The sequence below is a fragment of the Homarus americanus genome, unplaced genomic scaffold, assembly GCF_018991925.1.
Source record: "Homarus americanus isolate GMGI-L3 unplaced genomic scaffold, GMGI_Hamer_2.0 scaffold25827, whole genome shotgun sequence".
NCBI lineage: Eukaryota > Metazoa > Arthropoda > Malacostraca > Decapoda > Nephropidae > Homarus > Homarus americanus.
This window is the reverse complement of record NW_024738300.1, coordinates 11,332,067-11,351,764: the sequence shown is the minus strand read 5'-3', so window position 1 is coordinate 11,351,764 and position 19,698 is coordinate 11,332,067. Positions and strand designations below refer to the sequence as shown.

Sequence of the window (19,698 nt, the reverse complement as noted above, 5' to 3'; positions counted from 1 at the left end):
TAACTTAAAATCACACAGAAACCAAAACAAAACCAGATGCAGAGGATCATCGTGTACGGAGTGAACGAAAATGGTTGATAACAAAAGTCACGGTACCTATACCTTTTTTCTTCCAGCCTTAACAAATGACTGATACAAGAGGCCAAAGAGGATTTAAGCCGGGTAATTTGATGGTGACATTGGATTTAACTCCTTCAAGGTACTCGCCGACGCTATTGTGTGTGTGTGTGTGTGTGTGTGTGTGTGTGTGTGTGTTCTCTTGCCGACTGCTTATACCCCCTCCGCTTTCGTCACGGCTCCCCCCTCCCACCCCCACACACGTTATGAATGAAGGATTTTTACTCTAGGATTCATACTCTAGGACTCTTACCCGAGGATTCTTACCCTAGGACTCTTACCCTAGGACTCTTACCCCGAGGACTCTTACCCTAGGACTCTTACCCTAGGACTCTTACCCTAGGACTCTTACCATAGGACTCTTACCCGAGGACTCTCACCAATGGACTCTTACCCACGGACTCGTTAACCCCCGTCTTGGTGTACTGAGTGAGAGTTAAATAATGTTAAAGTGAATAAGTTAAAGGTAAGCTTCCTCTGTAATAAACCCTTCACTTATAAGGTTTCACTTCAGCTATGATACCCCCTCCGATGCTCCACTTGACGTGAGGTTGAAAGTGACCAGGTGTCATCAGATAAAAAAAAAATACCTAAGCAGATGTGATATAGAGTGGAAAACTTAACTACGAATGAAAGAGAAATAAAAAGAACTAAATAAAGAATAGAGAGAGAAAGGAAAACTGTGTTAAAAGGATGAAATATTGACAATAATTATAATTGGATACAAGAATAAGATTACCAACATAGGACTGTGAACAACGAAGAATTTCAAATGATCTTTCAAAATGACTTTAATCCCTAAGAGAAAGATAAATCCGACTTAAACTGAACAAAGACAACGCCTAAGCCCCCCTACCGTTCAATATGGCTTCCTTACACATCACGGTAAGTCGGAGTTGACAGTTTACAATAGCAGTGCACCTGAGAACTGATTTCCTTTAAATATTTATCATTATTATTATTATTATTATAGTTATTATTCTTATTACTATCATCATTAGTCGCTATTCATATTACTATCATCATCATCATTATTATTATTATTTAACTTGTGACTAAGAAGCTGTGTTTGTTTACACTCTGAGGTATAGGGAAAGATTCAACAGCATCAGGCTCCCGCAAGCACCTAGTACACGTGTTTATCTAGGCAGAAGGAAAGCGAACGTTCGTCTGACGATTTTTTATTCAACATTTCATTGCATGGTAGAAAAAAAAAACACCTAGCGCCTCTGTTGTGTAGTGGTGACAACACTGGCTGGTACACAAGAGGGTGAAGCAACATGGTAGGTGGGAGCATCAGTGTGGGGTTCATTATGTGGGCTGACCAGCACAGTTGGGGCGTGATTAATGACCTGACCACATGACACCTACACTCAAGGGCTTGACTCTTGTTGTGTTGTGAAGGTGATGATCCATAACCCCCGTGTGTGTGTGTGTAAGTCGTACAGGGTCTATAGTTTACACATTCAGTTCTCACATGAATAAGTTAAATCGTTCTGAATATGAAGATAACACATAAAACATACATCAACATTCATTCACATAACACAACATCATCACCAGCCATCAGTTAGTTCCCTTCAATCAAACCTTCGTATTAGTCACCTCCTCCATGCTTATCCTCTCTTGACTCTGGCATTACCTTCCCCTCAAATCTTTCAAGCAACCTACGACTTTTTTAACCTAAGACAAACCCATACCTCAAGGAAAGGGGGAGGAGGAGGAGGAGGAGGAGGAGGAGGAGGAGGAGGAGGAAGAACAGGAGGAGGAACAGGAGGAGGAGGACACTCGAAGCATTTCCGTAGACCACCAGGGGAGTGTCGCTGGACTGGTTGAGTCACTGTGTCTTGATTCGCCACCATCACCAGCAGAGGGATGATGATGATGATGATGATGATGATGATGATGATGATGCACTCAAAACACTAACACCCATTTTTAAGCTTCTTCAATTTCCGAACTATTAGTCCCTATTTCTCCCTCTTCTAATCATATGTTAATCCCCTATTCTCCTTCTCTAAACGAATCCACCTCTATGTGTCCTTGTGTATTAATCTATCATTGTTTACACCATCAACAACGACGTGCAAGGGAGTGGATCAAGGGCCCACATCACCTGATAAACTTCGCCTTATACAAACACACGAATATCTTACATACTTCCTGAGAAAAAAAAATGCAGGCAGAAGGGACCCATTTCATACATGGTACTCTGTATACAGACATAAATTATAAATATATACATTATTTAAAGACTGTTGCTTACAAGGTGGGGTAGAGTGTGTCCTAGGGAGAATATTCCAGAAGTATGAGGCTTAGCGTAAGTTGCCGCTAAGTGTGTGTGTCTAAATTTGAGTTAGAAGAGAGGAAATTTAGTAGGGTAGGCAGCCAGGGGGAAATTACTGTATGTATACCATGTGTAGAGGGAAATTATACCCTTTAGGATGATGAGGTTTGATTGGTTGTTTTGGTTTGATTTCACGACACTTAACCTGCATAAAAATTTCGAATCTGTTAAGTGAGATACAAATTACCCAAACACATCTGAGTTGTTTAGGTTCACACACACACACACACACACACACACACACACACACACGACAAAATGAACACATAAGCTTCGGTAAACAAAAGAGAAGGATTAGTCAGATTTTGTTCCTCGTCCTTAAGTTTTTGTTTTTTATGGTTGAACTTAAGAGGAAACAGATTTATTTTTTTTAACTTTACTTCTTTACCCTGGCTGGAGTAAACAGGGGAGAGAGGTAGACAAGGTCAGTTCAAGGTCAGGTTAGAGCAAGACAAAACAAGTTATAATGAAAAATATTGTTCATGGGGTTGCTTAAGGGCTTCCTACCCTGCCCTACCCTGCCCTGCCCTGCCCTACCCTACCCTGCCCTGCCCTGCCCTGCCCTGCCCCTACCCTGCCCTACCCCTACCCTGCCCTGCCCTGCCCCTGCCCTATCCTACCTACCCCTACCTACCCTGCCCTACCCCTACCCTGCCCTGCCCTGCCCTGCCCTGCCCCTGCCCTACCCTACCCTACCCTGCCCTACCCTACCCTATCCTGCCCTGCCCAATATGTGTTTGTCTTCTATTTCCTATCCTTCCTACCTCCTCTTCCTTACCGTTCCTCTTCCCTCATTCCTTCCATCACCTTCTCCCTACCGTTCCCCATTCTCCTCCTTCCCGTTCTTCTTCCTTCATTCACCTTTTCCCTCTCGTTTATCTTCCTCCATTTTCCTTCTCCTTACCTGTTCGTTTTTCCTTACATTTTCCTCTTCCTCATCTCACCCTTCTTGTTGCCATGTTTCCATCTACTCCTCTTCCTTCCTCCTCCTTCTGTCTCACTTCCTTCCTACAATCTTCCTCTCCTGCCTTCTCTTCCTTTTTCGTGTTCTGTCTCCTCCTGTACGTACATGTATGTGTGTTTGTATGTGTGTGTGTGTGTATGTGTGTGTGTGTGTGTGTGTGTGTGTGCACCAAGGCCAGCTGGTCACACAAGATACACACGCCTCTTCTATCTCTCACTAATCCTCTCTCTCTCTCTCATCCTCACTTCCTGTACATTGTTTACATCCTGTGCTTCCTCATTTATCCCTATCCTCATCCCCACCTTTATTACACGTTCGCTACACCTTCCATTTTGCTTCTTTTCTTATTATTATTTTTATAATTTTGTCACTATTATATTTATTATTTATCTGGTTTTCTAATTTATTTTTCTCTTTTTTAATGTTTTAGTTATTAATTTTGTCTTCCTTTCACCCAGTGTGTGTGTGTGTGTGTGTGTGTGTGTGTGTGTGTGTGTGTGTGTGTGTGTGTTGATCTCGTTTTGGCGAGCTGGGGAGTGATACTAGGTTATGCTGTAGATCTGACCGTGTTATCTCCTGTTATCAAGATCAAATGTGAAAAAAAAATGAAGAAAAAAAATCACTCCACTTCACCGGGTTTTTGTTAAAGTGTTAAATAAAAGTCATGATTGTCCGGAAAAACAAAAACAAAATCCCAGTAACTTAACCGGGTTTAATCTGACATCACCTGAGTTAACCTAACCTTAAACGTCCAGGTGTTAAAAGCTCAGGTGGTCAAGGTGTTATTTCACCCAGGGAGCCGAGAGGTAAACTACTCAATTCCTCTCCACAGTACAGTGATATTGTCCACACACACACACACCGTAACTTACAGTGACCTACTTCTGCACCACACTGTCAATTGTCACGCTCAGTATTGATGTCAGTAAATGGGAAACGAACCTAAAATAACAAAAGTATAAATTTTACCAGGATAGACGAACGCAACACTACCGCTAAACAAGGACGGTCCGTGTCAAGAGATAAAACGCACCTAAAGACATTAAATTTAACCACGATGTACGAACAGCACTACGGACATACAGTAAATCCCCTCCCTAACTTCCCTGGGCGAGAGGAGGGGTTAAAAGGGATGGACCAGCACACAGTTCACTACGGCACTTGGTTCACTTGGTTAACGAGCACCGTGTGTGTGTGTGTGTGTGTGTGTGTGTGTGTGTGTGTGTGTGTGTGTGTGTGTGTGTGTATGTATGATGTATGTAGTAGATAATTACCTACACCTATGAGTTTACCTGTACAACACCTCGACAATTTTTCCCCCCATGTCGTCACAGTTATTTCCTTTCCTTTCAATCCCTTCTCTTCCACATCCTTTCATCCACCCATCCCTCCACCACCCCATCAATCTCACCACCCATTCCCTCTCCACTCTATCGTCACCTCTTCCATCTCTTTATCCCCACATCATTACCCCCCTCCTCCTCCTCCATCTCTTTCCCTCCACGCTATCGGCACCTCCTCCATCTCTTTATCTCCACCACATCAGTCTCCTCTCCCTCCTCTTTATCTCCACCCCATCTGCCTTCCCTTTACCTCCGGGCCATCAGGTTGCTCCCCTGACCTGAGGGTGGCTGGGGCCCAGAAGCCTCTCCACCCGGAATAAAATTTGAGGAAATGGTCTGTGGTAATTTTAGCTGGGCTTGTGTGACCTCCCCCCAGTGACCTTAACTCTCGTCGACACCACCACAGCACAGACACATACCACAGCACATCACATCACACCATCAGCACATCACACCATCAGCATATCACATCATTAGCACATACCATACATCCCATAACATACTTAAAACAACATACCACGGCATATACTATACAGCACATCACACCAAACACACTACCTCACATCACACCATCAGCACATACCACATATCGCATAATACACCACGATATACCACCACCACACGCACACACAATACATTGTCACCACACAACTCATCACCACACACAACAAACAGCACTTCCATACACCACACGTTACCATCATACACAATACAACACCACACAACATCACACACCACAACACGCCACCATTACAAAACACACCAACACAACCAAACACATTCAAGCTACGATATAAAGCCAATATTACATTAAGATATAACCTAACCTAACCAAACCTAACCTAACCTAACCAAAGCTAACCTAACCTAACCTAAGAGAACCAATTAGTCAAAACACATAAACAAAACAAGTAAATAAAACTACAGAAACTAAACAACAACAACAACATTTGAGTTAACACGCTGCCCTTAACTTAATCATCTGACCTAAAATAGCCTTAAACACAACCTAACAACCCTCTAGAATAGTTTAAGATCAATATACTGTACGAGTTTATTACACGATATCAACACGACGTGAAAAATAAATAAAAAGTTACCCTGTCAAAACAAACAAACCGTGATATTGACAAAGCAAAGAACTAAGGGGGGGGAGGGGTGACATGAAATTAATTACTAAACCATTTAACTGCCTTGTTTAAACCCGCGCCTTGTTAGACTTGAGACTCCTGTTTGTTTAATTATTTAGCTTATTTTCGGGAGGCTTTATCTAAATCTCATCAGTACCTGGAGAGAGGGGATTAAAACCTTCGCCTGAAACATGGGATTAGCACTGGAATCCTTGAATGGCGCTCGACCCCTGGCGGATCATGGGTGTGTGGAGTGGGGAGAGAGAGGTACAGGGAGGGGGGAGAGGGGATAAAGAGGGAGTGAAAGGGAGGGAGAGAGGGAGATAAAAATGGGGGGTGGAATAAATGGGGATAAAGCAGAGTGAGGAGAGGGAGTAGAGAGAGTGAAGGAAAAGGTGGAAGAGGGAAAGTGAGAGGAAATGAAGGAAGGAGAGAGAGAGAGAGAGAGAGAGAGAGAGAGAGAGAGAGAGAGAGAGAGAGATAAGTACCTTACATCTATCTGTTTAGTGAGAAATATAACGTTAAATTGTAATCTACCATAACATTAGTCACGGTAATTAGCACACCTGTAACATAATCAGTCACAGTAATTAGCACACCTGTAACATAATCAGTCACAGTAATTAGCACACCTGTAACATAATCAGTCACAGTAATTAGCACACCTGTAACATAATCAGTCACAGTAATTAGCACACCTGTAACATAATCAGTCACAGTAATTAGCACACCTGTAACATAATCAGTCACAGTAATTAGTACACCTTTAACATAATCAGTCACAGTAATTAACACAACCCTAATTAATCACTGTAATTAACACACCAACAACAAAAATTAACACCGATTCAACTAACACCACAATAATTGGTTCTGAAATAATTACATAAAGAAACTAAATTAAAACAAAATAAATAAAAATCATCTAAATTCTAGTTAATAATAATGTTTTGTTTACAAGCTTAATAAAACACTACAGTGGTCTCTCTCTCTCGGTGTAGATGAGTGACCAATGGAATTATTTCTAGTCAGTGTACAATGTTAAATTAAGTCAAGGTGTTGTGTTACTGGTAAGATAACAACATAGTCTCTCACCCCCCCTCCCCTCACCCCTCTCAAGATATTCTCTCTCTCTCTCTCTCTCTCTCCTTTCCCCACCTCAATTCACCTTCCCCCCCTCTTCCTCACACCTCCCTCTTTTCCCAACACACACCTGACAGCACGACACACACACACACACACACACACACACACACACACACACACACACACACACACACACACACACACACACACACACACACACACCCCTTCCCAAGAGTTGATATAATCGGATCGTGTCTATTATGGATCTGTTCGTCCCATTCACTTATACGGGAACCAATGGAATCCCGAATCCCTACTCAAGGAAATTTGTTCACTAGATCAGTACGTTTTAAAAGTGTTATTGCGTTCACGTGTATAGGAGGGGGGGGGAGGGGGGGGGGTGGCAGCTACGGACGCCCTATGACACGTACGCAGCTCCTGGATAGTGTACGTACGCAGACACGGACACAATTACCTCCTGTTGCCTCTTTTGTATAGTCTTCTTCCTCTTCCTCTTCTATGCTTCTTTTATCTCTTCCACAGTCTTCCTCTTTCACAGTCTTCCTCCTCCTCTTCTGGTCTTCCTCCTCCTTTTCCACAGTCTTCCTCTTCTGGTCTTCCTCTTTCACAGTCTTCCTCCTCCTCTTCTGGTCTTCCTCTTTCACAGTCTTCCTCCCTCCTTCCTTTCTGGTCTTCCTCCTCCTCTTTCAAAGTCTTCCTCCTCCTCTTCTGGTCTTCCTCCTCCTCTTTCAAAGTCTTCCTCCTCCTCTTCTGGTCTTCCTCCTCCTCTTTCAAAGTCTTCCTCCTCCTCTTTCAAAGTCTTCCTCCTCCTCTTCCACAGTCTTCCTAAGTTCACCTCGACTAAGAAAAAAAAATAGTCACTAAAATAACTTCGTAATTGCCTCGAGACTTGACTAGAATAAAAAAAAAATGGCGATTAAATTACACCAAGACTCGACCGAAACTTAGCCTAGGATACGTCACTTAACATGGCGGCTTAAAATGACTCCAAAATTGCATTGAGACTATAGATGGCTCCTCATGTCTTCGTGTGTGTGTGTGTGTGTGTGTGTGTGTGTGCTCTGTTTGTCACGGGACGCCCTTGTGTCATTCAAATCTCTCTCCTCTCCCAGACAGGTGAAGCAGCGTACTCACCTTCCCTCATACCTTCCTTACAACAAACATCATTTTCATAAACCATCGTCCCAAAACAACTTCCAAAAACCCCACAAACTTTCAACCAATCGACTAAAAAAAAAAAACTAATAAACTTAAAAAAAAAACACAATTATCTTTAAAACACACTAAAAATATATTAATTTTTATTGGTTAGTTGTTAAATTTTAGTATATGAACGTAAAATTCTGAAAGGTGAACGACAGGTTAAGGATAAGTGGAGGGAAACGCAAAACTGATCTGCGGCTTGAACGCATTTCTGAGGCTCCAGCACATTATCGCGGATTTATCTTAATGAACTTATTATGGGTCAGCTGATACCCATTCAAGACCTCTGCTTACCTCCTTGTTCCCTGTCCTGCCTCGCCTTCATATTATATACTCCCCCCCCACCACCCATGGTTATACCCACACTCTATACTCCCCACCCATGGTTATACCCACACTCTATATCCCCCACCCATGGTTATACCCACACTGTATATCCCCCACCCATGGTTATACCCACACTGTATACCCCCCACCCATGGTTATACCCACACTGTATACCCCCACCCATGGTTATACCCACACTCTATATCCCCCACCCATGGTTATACCCACACTGTATACCCCACCCATGGTTATACCCACTGTATACCCCCCACTCATTATACCCACACTGTATATCCCCACCATGGTTATACCCACACTGTATATCCCCACCCATGGTTATACCCACACTGTATATCCCCACCCATGGTTATACCCACACTCTATACCCCCACCCATGGTTATACCCACACTGTATATCCCCACCCATACCCACCACCCATGGTTATACCCACACTCTATACTCCCCACCCATGGTTATACCCACACTCTATATCCCCCACCCATGGTTATACCCACACTGTATATCCCCCACCCATGGTTATACCCACACTGTATACCCCCCACCCATGGTTATACCCACACTCTATACTATACCCTCGTCATACCCACACTGTGTATAGTTTTAATAACAATCAAAATCATTCTTTCACGACATAACATTTTTCTCCGGATTTTTATTTACATTTATAACCAAAGTAAATTTTTCATATAATATTTGTATTCTTCCGTAAGTGTTTTATTTATATTTCCCATAACCTAACCTACCCTAACCTAACCAAACTAAAATACGAGACAAGATTGGACCAATACAATCAGATACCGGCGCTCTTAACTGATAACGAGGGAGAAATTATCAATCTGAACTGATATTTTTCAACAGTTTTCACCACCGGGGCACCGAGTGTATATACAGACATAGAGAAGAAAAGAAATTAACCTACAGTTTCCTCTATGGAGCGCCTTGACGGATACACACACACACACACACACACACACACACACCAACATACACTCACATACACAGGGGACCGAATTATCTACACAGTACACCCCGAGGATATAGTCACTAATAGGAGGTGTATCCCAGGGTGAGACAGGTGTAAGTGGGATGAGTTACACCCACGAGAAGACACTCAGTATACTGTGTTTACCTGGATCAACACTCAGCTCACCGGTACCTGAGACAAACAAGAGGGATGGTTAGGTTAGGTTAGCACTAAATTATGTTATCTTTATCTTTGATTAGTTAACCTAAGTCCACCCATCAGAAGTGCTCTCATTATGTTCACTTAGGAGAATAAACTATATATATTTTCCACCACTTAAGTCACAAAAACTAAGGCTGTTACAGAAAGCTTTTACTTACGAGGAACAAAATATTTAGTAAAATAATGTACTACTGACTCCTAGATCCTGGAGCGGGCGGTGAGTATAAGGAAACGGCAGGTAAGCAACACCACCTTAGTTTACCTGGTAGTTGGTGGTAACACTGTACGTTGGACCTCAGATCTGTATTCTTAGTTTACAGTTGTAACCAAAATACATCGAAACCTAACCTAACCTGTCGTAACCTGATCTGACCTAACCTGACTTGTCGTAACCTGATCTGACCTAACCTGACCTAAAAATACACCGAAATCAGAGAGGTCAAGATATAAACATTGACTACGTGATGCTACACTACAAAAACATCCCCCATGTGCAAAAAAAAAAAACACTTATCAGTTAGATCAGGAAGACATAAAATTCATAAAAATAAATAGAGGTTAAAAATACTATTAAAACAATTAACACACAATTACTAGAAGCAACAATCTCATGGTCTGGTCACTGGAGGGGCTCCCGACTCATTCACCTCCTGTGTTTATTTTTACCCGAACTGGAGACGTGAGCAAGTACCTAACTCACTAAACCATTGATACAGAGACGCTCAAACTGTCGTCGGAATTGCACTGACGACGTAACTATAGATGTGTTCTAACGAGGGATATTACACCATTATGCTCAAAACCTCCCAGGAATTATTGTCCCCAAGAGCGAGGCAACATTGACAGCGCAGTTATATATACACTTGCACCAACACAACTACCCAGAGTATCAACAGGTAAAGGTGAATTATGACACCAACGGAGTAAAGGTTGCAAGTGACTCCAAACAGTACACAGCGAACTGTATACGGAGACCTGAGGGGCACATTATACGCTTGGGAAGGTCTATATCGTTATGTGTACCTCCCAAGACTCCTCAAAATGTAATTCTCTCTCTCTCTCTCTCGCTCTCTCTCCTACACACAGGCAGATGCTCGTTAGTAATGATATCAATAAACCAGCACCTCAGGCTGTCATCGTCCTTCCCCCCCTCACCTCCCTTGACTGATCAGCTGATGGTCACCTGGTGGGGCTGGGTCAGTGTCGATGACCTGATCTACCCAGCCACCGTAAAGATCCTTCTCTTCCCTCACCCTATGGGACACCAGCTCACTTGAAACTCTCACAGAGATTCGCGCGTGGCAATGTTTTGGGGCTGTCCACGTCGTTTAGATCAGTCACACCCATACCTGGTAGTCCCGGTGAGTTTCATACAATCTACCGTGTGTGAATGTCAGTCCTCGTCAGTCCTACTGCACTAAACACTGAAAACTTATCCTGACATCGGTGACGACACTAAGCTGACGTTCACAGGTGTTCACTCTCTTCGACAAACTAACACAGACTCGTCATTCTATCAACGTTCACTTTCTCTAATTTGATTAATAATATTTTAACACCTTACCTTTCTCAACTATAATTTCTACCATCAGTTTCACGTTGTAGTTAAGATGAGGCAGTTTGGTTAGGTTAGGTTAGATGAGTATCTTCTACAGACCTCGAACTCAGGTTACATACACGTATTAGTAGCAGCAGCAGTAGTGGTGGCAGCAGCTGGAGGGAGGTGAGGTGTAGCCTACTGTAGGTGCTGCAGGCTTAGCTTAGGATTAAATGGGTTTATCTGCCCTCCTTTGTTTCACTATACACCTCTCTCATCAGCGCCTCCTCTCACTTCCTATTCTTCTCTTTGTTCGCTTATTTGTCCTTGTTCCGTATTAGACGAGGTATTTGTTACAGCGGCGTTTGTCTGGGTTACACCATGGATTATTTCTGTGCTTCTTAACGTAACGATATAATTCTCAATGTAATTTCTATCACTCTGTCGTAAGGTAAATATGGTCGCGTTTATATAGGACTGATGTATGTATGTATGTATGTATGTATGTATGTATGTATGTATGTATGTATGACTAATGTTGTTGTATTTATCACATGCACCCTGCGTCAATTCCACCTCACTAATACCTGTAACACCACCACAACGTCTGCCTGTCTGTCTGTCTGTCTCACCTACAACAACAACAACAACAATTAAAGGAGGGTGAATGTGGTAATAAGTGTGTATATATAAATATTTATAATGAATAAATTTAAGTGTTTAAGTACATGGGATGTAGAAAGGAAATACAGCAATACAAGAGTTAGTTATGGTGCAGATGGAAGGAGGGATGGAAGGGGAGATAGAAGGATGGAAGGAAAGCATAGAAGTGACATAGAAGTAACATACACAACACCAAGGTTTAACGAGTCATAGAAGGGTAGAGATTGATGAAGTAAGAAGATACTTGTCAACTTCGAACACAGAGAGGATTGACTAACTGATGATAGATCTAGGAGCAATTAGTTGACGTGCCCCTTCCACACACAACCTGCTCTCACTCACTGTAATGGGGCCTGTAACTTGTGTATTCAGTTCTTTGGGTATTGAACTGAAACATAAGAACATAAGAAAATAAGGAGTCTGCAATAGGCCGGTTGGCCTGTGCATGGTGTATAGATATGTACATACCAAGATGTGTGAACGCGCCTGACACCAGGACTCTTGTTACCATTCATTGTACCATTTATTCACATGTCTGTATTACTACATATTATTATAGCATGTCTGATGTCCATGCTTATGTCTAATGCCTATGTTCATTTACTATGTCCCGATGTACTATGTCTGTACCGCGCTAGTCGAGTAATTAGAAGACCTCATTTATTGTCCTAGGAATGTCTAGCAACTCCCCTTGCCTGGCTAGCTAATTTCCCTCAGATCGGCCTCGGCCTACCTACGGTCCGGGGTCCCTAGTAATCGCTCCTGTATCGGTTGGCTATCACGCCCAACCTTGTACCACTTATTGAATATACCTACTGCTCGTGCCCTGGAGTTTCAAGAACCTTGTCTAGGATTACATCCACCACACCACATGGCGCAGTTTGAGTAGCTCCAACACGACAGTTTACAAGCCTCAAGAGCCGGCCTCGTCTGTCCCGGCCTCGTCTGTTTCCCGCCCAGAAGATATACTCCACAGTGCCCCTGGATTTAAAGTGCTTTGTGACCTTGTGAAGTGCCCTAAGTGAAGTGCAGTGCCTTTCATGTCTCTTTGCTATGTTTCTGCGGCCCTACAGGTAGCAGACACGCCTTCAGCCCAGTTTCCAAGACAGCACTTCCGGCATACACCCCCCATCCACGGAGGCTCGCAAGCCACTGCCCGCGTCCCCTTACCACTGAGCCAGCTCGCCCGGGCGCGCGGAGGAATACACCGCCGCTAGCCGCCTCCTCTCACTTCACAAATATTACAGTCAGTACTCTTTTACTTGCCAGCCAGTTCCTGCACTTAAGCAAATCCATTGGCGAAAATATAGCACTTCACCTTATTCTCCTTGTCTTTCCCATCGCAACAATACCAAGCACGAGATGTCTGACCACGACGATTTGCTGGGAAATTTATATGAGGATTATGAGGAAGACGACGCCTCACAGACCCTCCCACCCCCCCTCACGCCTCACACGCCGGGCGCGCCAAATTCAAAGGATGGGAGCCAGGATATACGTCGGTTAATCCACTTCCTACAAGTTTCTCAAGAGAAGGAAGCCCAAAGACGTCGATTAGAGGAGGAAAAACGACATCAAGAGGAATTGTCAAGACAGTCAGAGGAATCAGCTTACCGTCTTCAACTTCAACAACAACACCAAGCTGATAACCGCAAATTCCTGGACCTATTGGAATTGCTGGCAACGAGGACGACTTCACCAGCTGCCACAACCAATTCGCCAGCTTCAGCCTCTTCATCTATCCTTCAGACAACGCCCCCTCACACGTCACCTATCTCCCCTAGGTATGCCTCAGTGTCTTCTCCACCACCTGTTCCAGTCTCAACTCTCGTCGACCTCTCCGTGCCTCCTCCACCGCCTGCCGTCTCGAGTACACCCCTGCACAGCAAGTCTTCAGTTCCCAGTCCCCCACCTCTTCAATCTGATGCAACATATCAAGTATACCGTCAATGGCGACGTCGTTTCGAAGACTTTGCTGTTATGTCTGACCTCTACCGAATGCCCCCTCATAAACAACTCATCCAATTAAGATCGTGCATTTCCCTCGATGTTCAACGCCTCCTAGAGCACACGCTAGCCATCCCCCCTGACTCCCCCAGGTCAGTGACAGAGGTTTTAAACGCCTTGCAGAGTCATTTCCGTGGCCTCCGCAATGAAGCTTTGCGTCGTAGGGAACTGCTATCCTGCAAACAAGCTTCTGGGGAATCATTCTCAGACTTCTATGCACGACTTAAGGACCTAGCAACCGAGGTGGACCTATGTACAGGCGATCCTGTAACCTGTGCTGAGATCCAGCTCAAGATGATCTTGCTGATGGGTGTACGTGACGAGGACCTGCTTCAGAAACTCCTCACCCTCGACGCCGCCTCTTCCCTCACCGACTTCGTCACCTGTTGCAGGTCGTATGAGGCCACAAGAGAGGCTGCCTCAGCTATACACTCATCGCCATCTCAAGTCCACGCCGTCTCCACCTACAAGAGGAATCAACGCCAGATGCAGACGACGTCCTCTCCACAGCCCCCGTCACAGTCACCAGTTTCTTCTCCCGAATCCTGCAGAAACTGTCAGCACCAGCATGGTCCAGGAAAGTGCCCTGCGGCTGATAGTACATGTCGAAACTGTGGGTTTCAAGGCCATTGGCCCCGCACACCTCGATGTCCTGCCAACAAGGCCTCATGCAACGCTTGCAACAAGCAAGGACACTTCGCCAAGTGTTGCAGGTCCACCAAGAAGCCTCCATCTCCAGGTCAAAACGTCTCTTCACAGCCCGACAGAACGTCCACACCACCGTCTCCCAAGAATAACAAAGGATGCCGACGCGTGGATGATACCTCGAGTGACAGGTCCCCCAAGCCCGTCAATGTTCGTCTGTCCTACGGTACCAACTCTTCCAACCTCCTGATGATACCTGACACGGGCGCGGACATCACGGTGATTGGACCAACACACCTGGACGCCCTCAACATCCCCAGGAGTAGCCTGTCACCCACAGCCATGAACGACGTGCTCACAGCGGACGGGTCCCCGATGTCTCCACCTTTGGGTTGCTTCAAGGCAACACTACAGCTCGGTCCCAAGTCTTGCCTTGCCACAGTCCACGTCCATGAGGGCATCCAAACCCCTCTCTTGTCATGTGGCCATTGTCAGGACTTGGCCATCGTCTCATCCGAGTTCCCAAAGCCCATCCTCGCTGTGACACACCTCAACAGGTGTGCAGAGATACCTGTTTCAGCCATGACCACACCTGCTGCCGCCCGGGAGTTCTTTTTTCGTCAGTTCAGCGACGTCCTTGTCTCCAAGCCCGACCTCCAGAAGACGCCGCTCAAGAAGATGACAGGCCCCCCGATGAGAATCCACCTCAAGCCTGGCGCGACGCCTTTCGCCATCCACACACCCAGGCCTATCCCCTTTGCCATACGGGACAAGGTGAAGGCGGAGCTCGATTCTCTGGTGCAGCAGGGGATCATCAGACACGCCGGTGAGGAGCCCTCCGAGTGGTGCCACCCTATGGTCTTGGCACCCAAACCTGTAGGTGTTCGCATCACAGTGGACCTCACCCATCTCAACTCGCAGGTCTCCCGTCCCGCCCATCCATCGCCTACGCCCATCCAAGCAGTCCGCAGCGTCACCCCGTCTGCAAAGTTCTTTACCACGGCGGATGCACTACATGGGTACTGGCAAGTCGACCTGGCGGAAGAAGATCGCCACCTCACTACATTCATCACGCCCCACGGCCGCTTCCAACACTGCCGCGGACCCATGGGCTTCGCAGCAACGGGGGATGCGTACTGCCTCCGTGGGGATATGGCTCTGCAGGGTGTCACCAACTGCGTGAAGGTCGTAGATGACATCCTGCTCTTCGACGATGATCTCCCGGCCCACTTGAACCGAGTTCATCTGATGCTCACAAGATGTCGTGCCCATGGTATCACCCTGAACAAAGATAAATTTGTGGTCGCCGCCCCCCAAGTTAACTACTGCGGCTACAACATCTCGCCAGAGGGGATCTCAGCTGATGAGGAGAAGGTCAAGGCCATCAGGGACTTCCCTACTCCAGCGAACCTGACCGACCTTCGCTCATTTATGGGCCTGGTAAATCAGCTGGCCGACTTCTCCCCTAAAATCGCCACATCAGCCCAACCTCTACGCCCCCTCATGAGCCCCAAGCGCTCCTTCCTCTGGACTCCTGACCACGACCTAGCGTTCAGGAATGTTAAGAAGGCGTTGCTGTCACCACCAGTCCTGGCACCCTTCGACCCGTCCTTACCAGTGGTCCTCCAGACCGACGCCTCCCGTCTATACGGCCTCGGATATGCCCTCCTTCAAGACCACGGCCAGGGTAGACTGTGCTTAGTTCAGTGTGGCTCCAGGTTTTTGACGGACACGGAGACCAGATACGCCACCATTGAACTAGAGATGCTGGCAGTCGCCTGGGCTATGGCCAAGTGCCGCCTTTACCTGTTCGGCCTTGGGCATTTCACCCTCATGACGGACCATCGCCCGCTCATACCCATTCTTAATCACTACACGTTGGACGCCATCGAAAATCCTCGCCTCCAACGTCTCAAAGAGAAGACCGCCCCTTACGTCTTTACAGCTGTGTGGCGCGCCGGGAAGCTTCTGTGCATACCAGACGCCCTCTCCCGAGCCCCTGTTAGTCGCCCCACACCTGAAGATGAAGTCGACTGTACCACGGCCGCTGCTCACGTTCGGTCTTTAGTGACACACACAGCCACTTCTCTTGCTGACAAGACGACGACGACGCCCTCCATCGAAGACGATAGGACTCTCCAGGAGCTTCGCATCGCCGCCGCTCAAGACCCGGCATACGTCCAACTCCTCGACTACGTCTCCGCTGGATTCCCCACCAACCGCTACGACATTCACGCCTCCGCCCTCCCCTTCTGGAAGCTAAGGGATAGCCTCTATGCGGACGGAGAGCTGGTGTTGTACGGCCCCAGGATCGTCGTTCCCGCTGCCCTCCGCCGGCGCACCTTATCCCGCCTCCATGACAGCCACCGCGGCGTTGAAGCCACCAGGCGCAGAGCCCGTCAGACCGTCTTCTGGCCTGGTATTGACGCCGATATTAAGAGCACGGTTGAGGCCTGTGAGCCTTGCCAGCAACTCCAGCCCAGCCAGCAACAAGAGCCGTACCTGTGCAATGACCTCCCAAAGCGGCCCTTTGAGTCCGTGTCCGCCGACTTCTTTAATGTGGCCGGAAAGTCTTTCCTGGTGGTCGCCGACAGGCTCTCTGGATGGCCCGTGGTAGTTCCCTGTGGTCGGGACACCACCTCTTCCAGGGTCATCCGGATGTTTTGTTGCTTCTTCCGGGAAGTCGGAGTGCCTCTCCGCCTCCGAACCGACGGTGGGCCCCCGTTCAATAGCCACGAGTTCAAGAGCTTCGCCGAACGCTGGGGCGTCCACCACATCGTCACCTCCCCTCATTACCCGCAGGCGAATGGCCACGCCGAGGCAGCGGTAAAGTCCGTAAAATACCTCATCCTCAAGACAGCACCGACGGGGAACCTGGACTGCGAGGAGTTCGACAGGGGCCTACTGGAACTCCGTAACACCCCTACCCCTGCCGGACGCTCTCCTGCCCAGGTGTTGTATGGCCGCCCCCTTCGTACTTGTGTGCCTGCCCACCCCCAGTCCTTCTTAGATGAATGGCAGATCAAGGCGGACGAGTGTGACCGCCGTGAGGCTGCCCGGATGGCCCAAGTGACAAGCCACTATGACGCCCAAGCCCGCCCCCTTCCCAGGTTGGCCGTCGGCCAGCAAGTACGAATCCAGGACCCGACGTCACACCGCTGGGACAAGGTTGGGGTCGTCATGGGCCGTGGCGAGCCTCGTTCGTACCAAGTCCGCCTCCCCAGTGGTCGTGTGTGGTGGCGAAACAGACGCCACCTCCGCCCAGTGCCATCCTCTAGTGACGAACCTTCCTCCCCGTCCCCTGTGTCCCCTTGCCCAGACCAGGAACGAAGGTCGTCAGTTGATCCTCCCATTGTCCCTCGCCGCTCCCCCCGACTCATGGAAAAAGAGTCCGTAGCCGCTCGAGATTGCACTACGAGCGTAAAGGGGGAGGGAGGTGTATAGATATGTACATACCAAGATGTGAACACGCCTGACACCAGGACTCTTGTTACCATTCATTGTACCATTTATTCACATGTCTGTATTACTACATATTATTATAGCATGTCTGATGTCCATGCTTATGTCTAATGCCTATGTTCATTTACTATGTCCCGATGTACTATGTCTGTACCGCGCTAGTCGAGTAATTAGAAGACCTCATTTATTGTCCTAGGAATGTCTAGCAACTCCCCTTGCCTGGCTAGCTAATTTCCCTCAGATCGGCCTCGGCCTACCTACGGTCCGGGGTCCCTAGTAATCGCTCCTGTATCGGTTGGCTATCACGCCCAACCTTGTACCACTTATTGAATATACCTACTGCTCGTGCCCTGGAGTTTCAAGAACCTTGTCTAGGATTACATCCACCACACCACACATGGCAGCTCCTGTCGAGAGTTACTACCACTCTCTATCATCCATGAATCTATCTAGCCTCCTTTTGAAACTTTCCAGAGTACTCAGGCCCAGGGTTAAACCACGCCTCTATGTACATTATACACTTACACCACTACACCAGGTCGTTCTATCATCTAGTTACACACGAGCGCTACTTAAACCTCAGTTACACCAGAACACCAACAGTCGTGTAAGAAGATTATCACCCAGCTGACCCGTGGGCGGTAGGCAGGCATTACACCTATGTATACAATAACACCCGTCAACACCCGTATACATGTCACATTATATTCATGAGGACTTTCCCCACACGCTCGGTAATCTGCCCCCCTGACGGATCCCACCACTGTTTCATCAAGTTCCACCCACCATTCATACTGCATCAACCATTGCCTATGAATATTTGAATCTCTTTCAAAAGTGAATTTCACTGATCCAATTAGTTGAAAATATATTGCAATTTATGCTTGGGCTTCGAATACAAGGTTTTCTCTTTGAAATAAAATATATATAACAGCGCAGTTGTCAATTAGTTTCACGGGGTTTTTTTTCCCTCTCGTCCCGCATGTCGTCTCCTGCCTCGTGGTGCCCGCCGCCCCTCGCTCCCTCCACACCAACCATCGCGTAATGTTGCACCACCTAATTTACCTTCACAAATATAAAACAAACATCAAAGGGCAAGTTAGTGCATTACAATAACGAGGCAGAAGAGCACACAGCCAGGCCACGGGATACTGAAATCTAAGTAAAGGAATTATAGGGTCGAGTAGTGGCTGTCTGGTGGCCGGGGTCAAATGAACCAAGACCGTGATACTTACCTTACCTACCTGTGCTCTCTCTCTCTCTCTCTCTCTCTCTCTCTCTCTCTCTCTTCTACTTCTTTCCTATATCTATATTTATTCAGTAATTTATATACTTTTTTTTTCTTTTCACCAATAAATTACTGAATTTAGTAAGGAGAGATGAGTATGAGGAGAGACGAGTATGAGGAGAGATGAGTATGAGGAGAGATGAGTATGAGGAGAGACGAGTATGAGGAGAGATGAGTATGAGGAGAGACGAGTATGGTAGAAGAAACACTGGGTCATCATACTCAAACACACACCCCTTGAGTATGATGACTTAACACCTTGAGTACGATGTGAGGTGTGAGGAGGTTAGTATGACATAAAGTGTGAGGTGTTGGGGGGGGGAACACCTCACCCACCTCCCCCTCACCTC

The 19,698-nt window shown here is 46.7% G+C and overlaps 1 protein-coding gene across 1 annotated transcript in view; it reads right to left on the bottom strand.

The window, feature by feature from the left end:
• Positions 1-479: 479 nt before the first annotated feature.
• Positions 480-19,698, bottom strand: part of LOC121873982 (mucin-2-like) — a 47,533-nt gene continuing 28,314 nt past the window's right edge. Inside the window, exons 6-7 of the mRNA XM_042377863.1 lie at positions 12,289-12,334; positions 480-542 (exon numbers count right to left, since the gene is read on the bottom strand). Coding sequence (XP_042233797.1) covers positions 480-542; positions 12,289-12,334 — 109 coding nt within the window. The remainder of the gene's footprint in view (positions 543-12,288; positions 12,335-19,698) is intronic.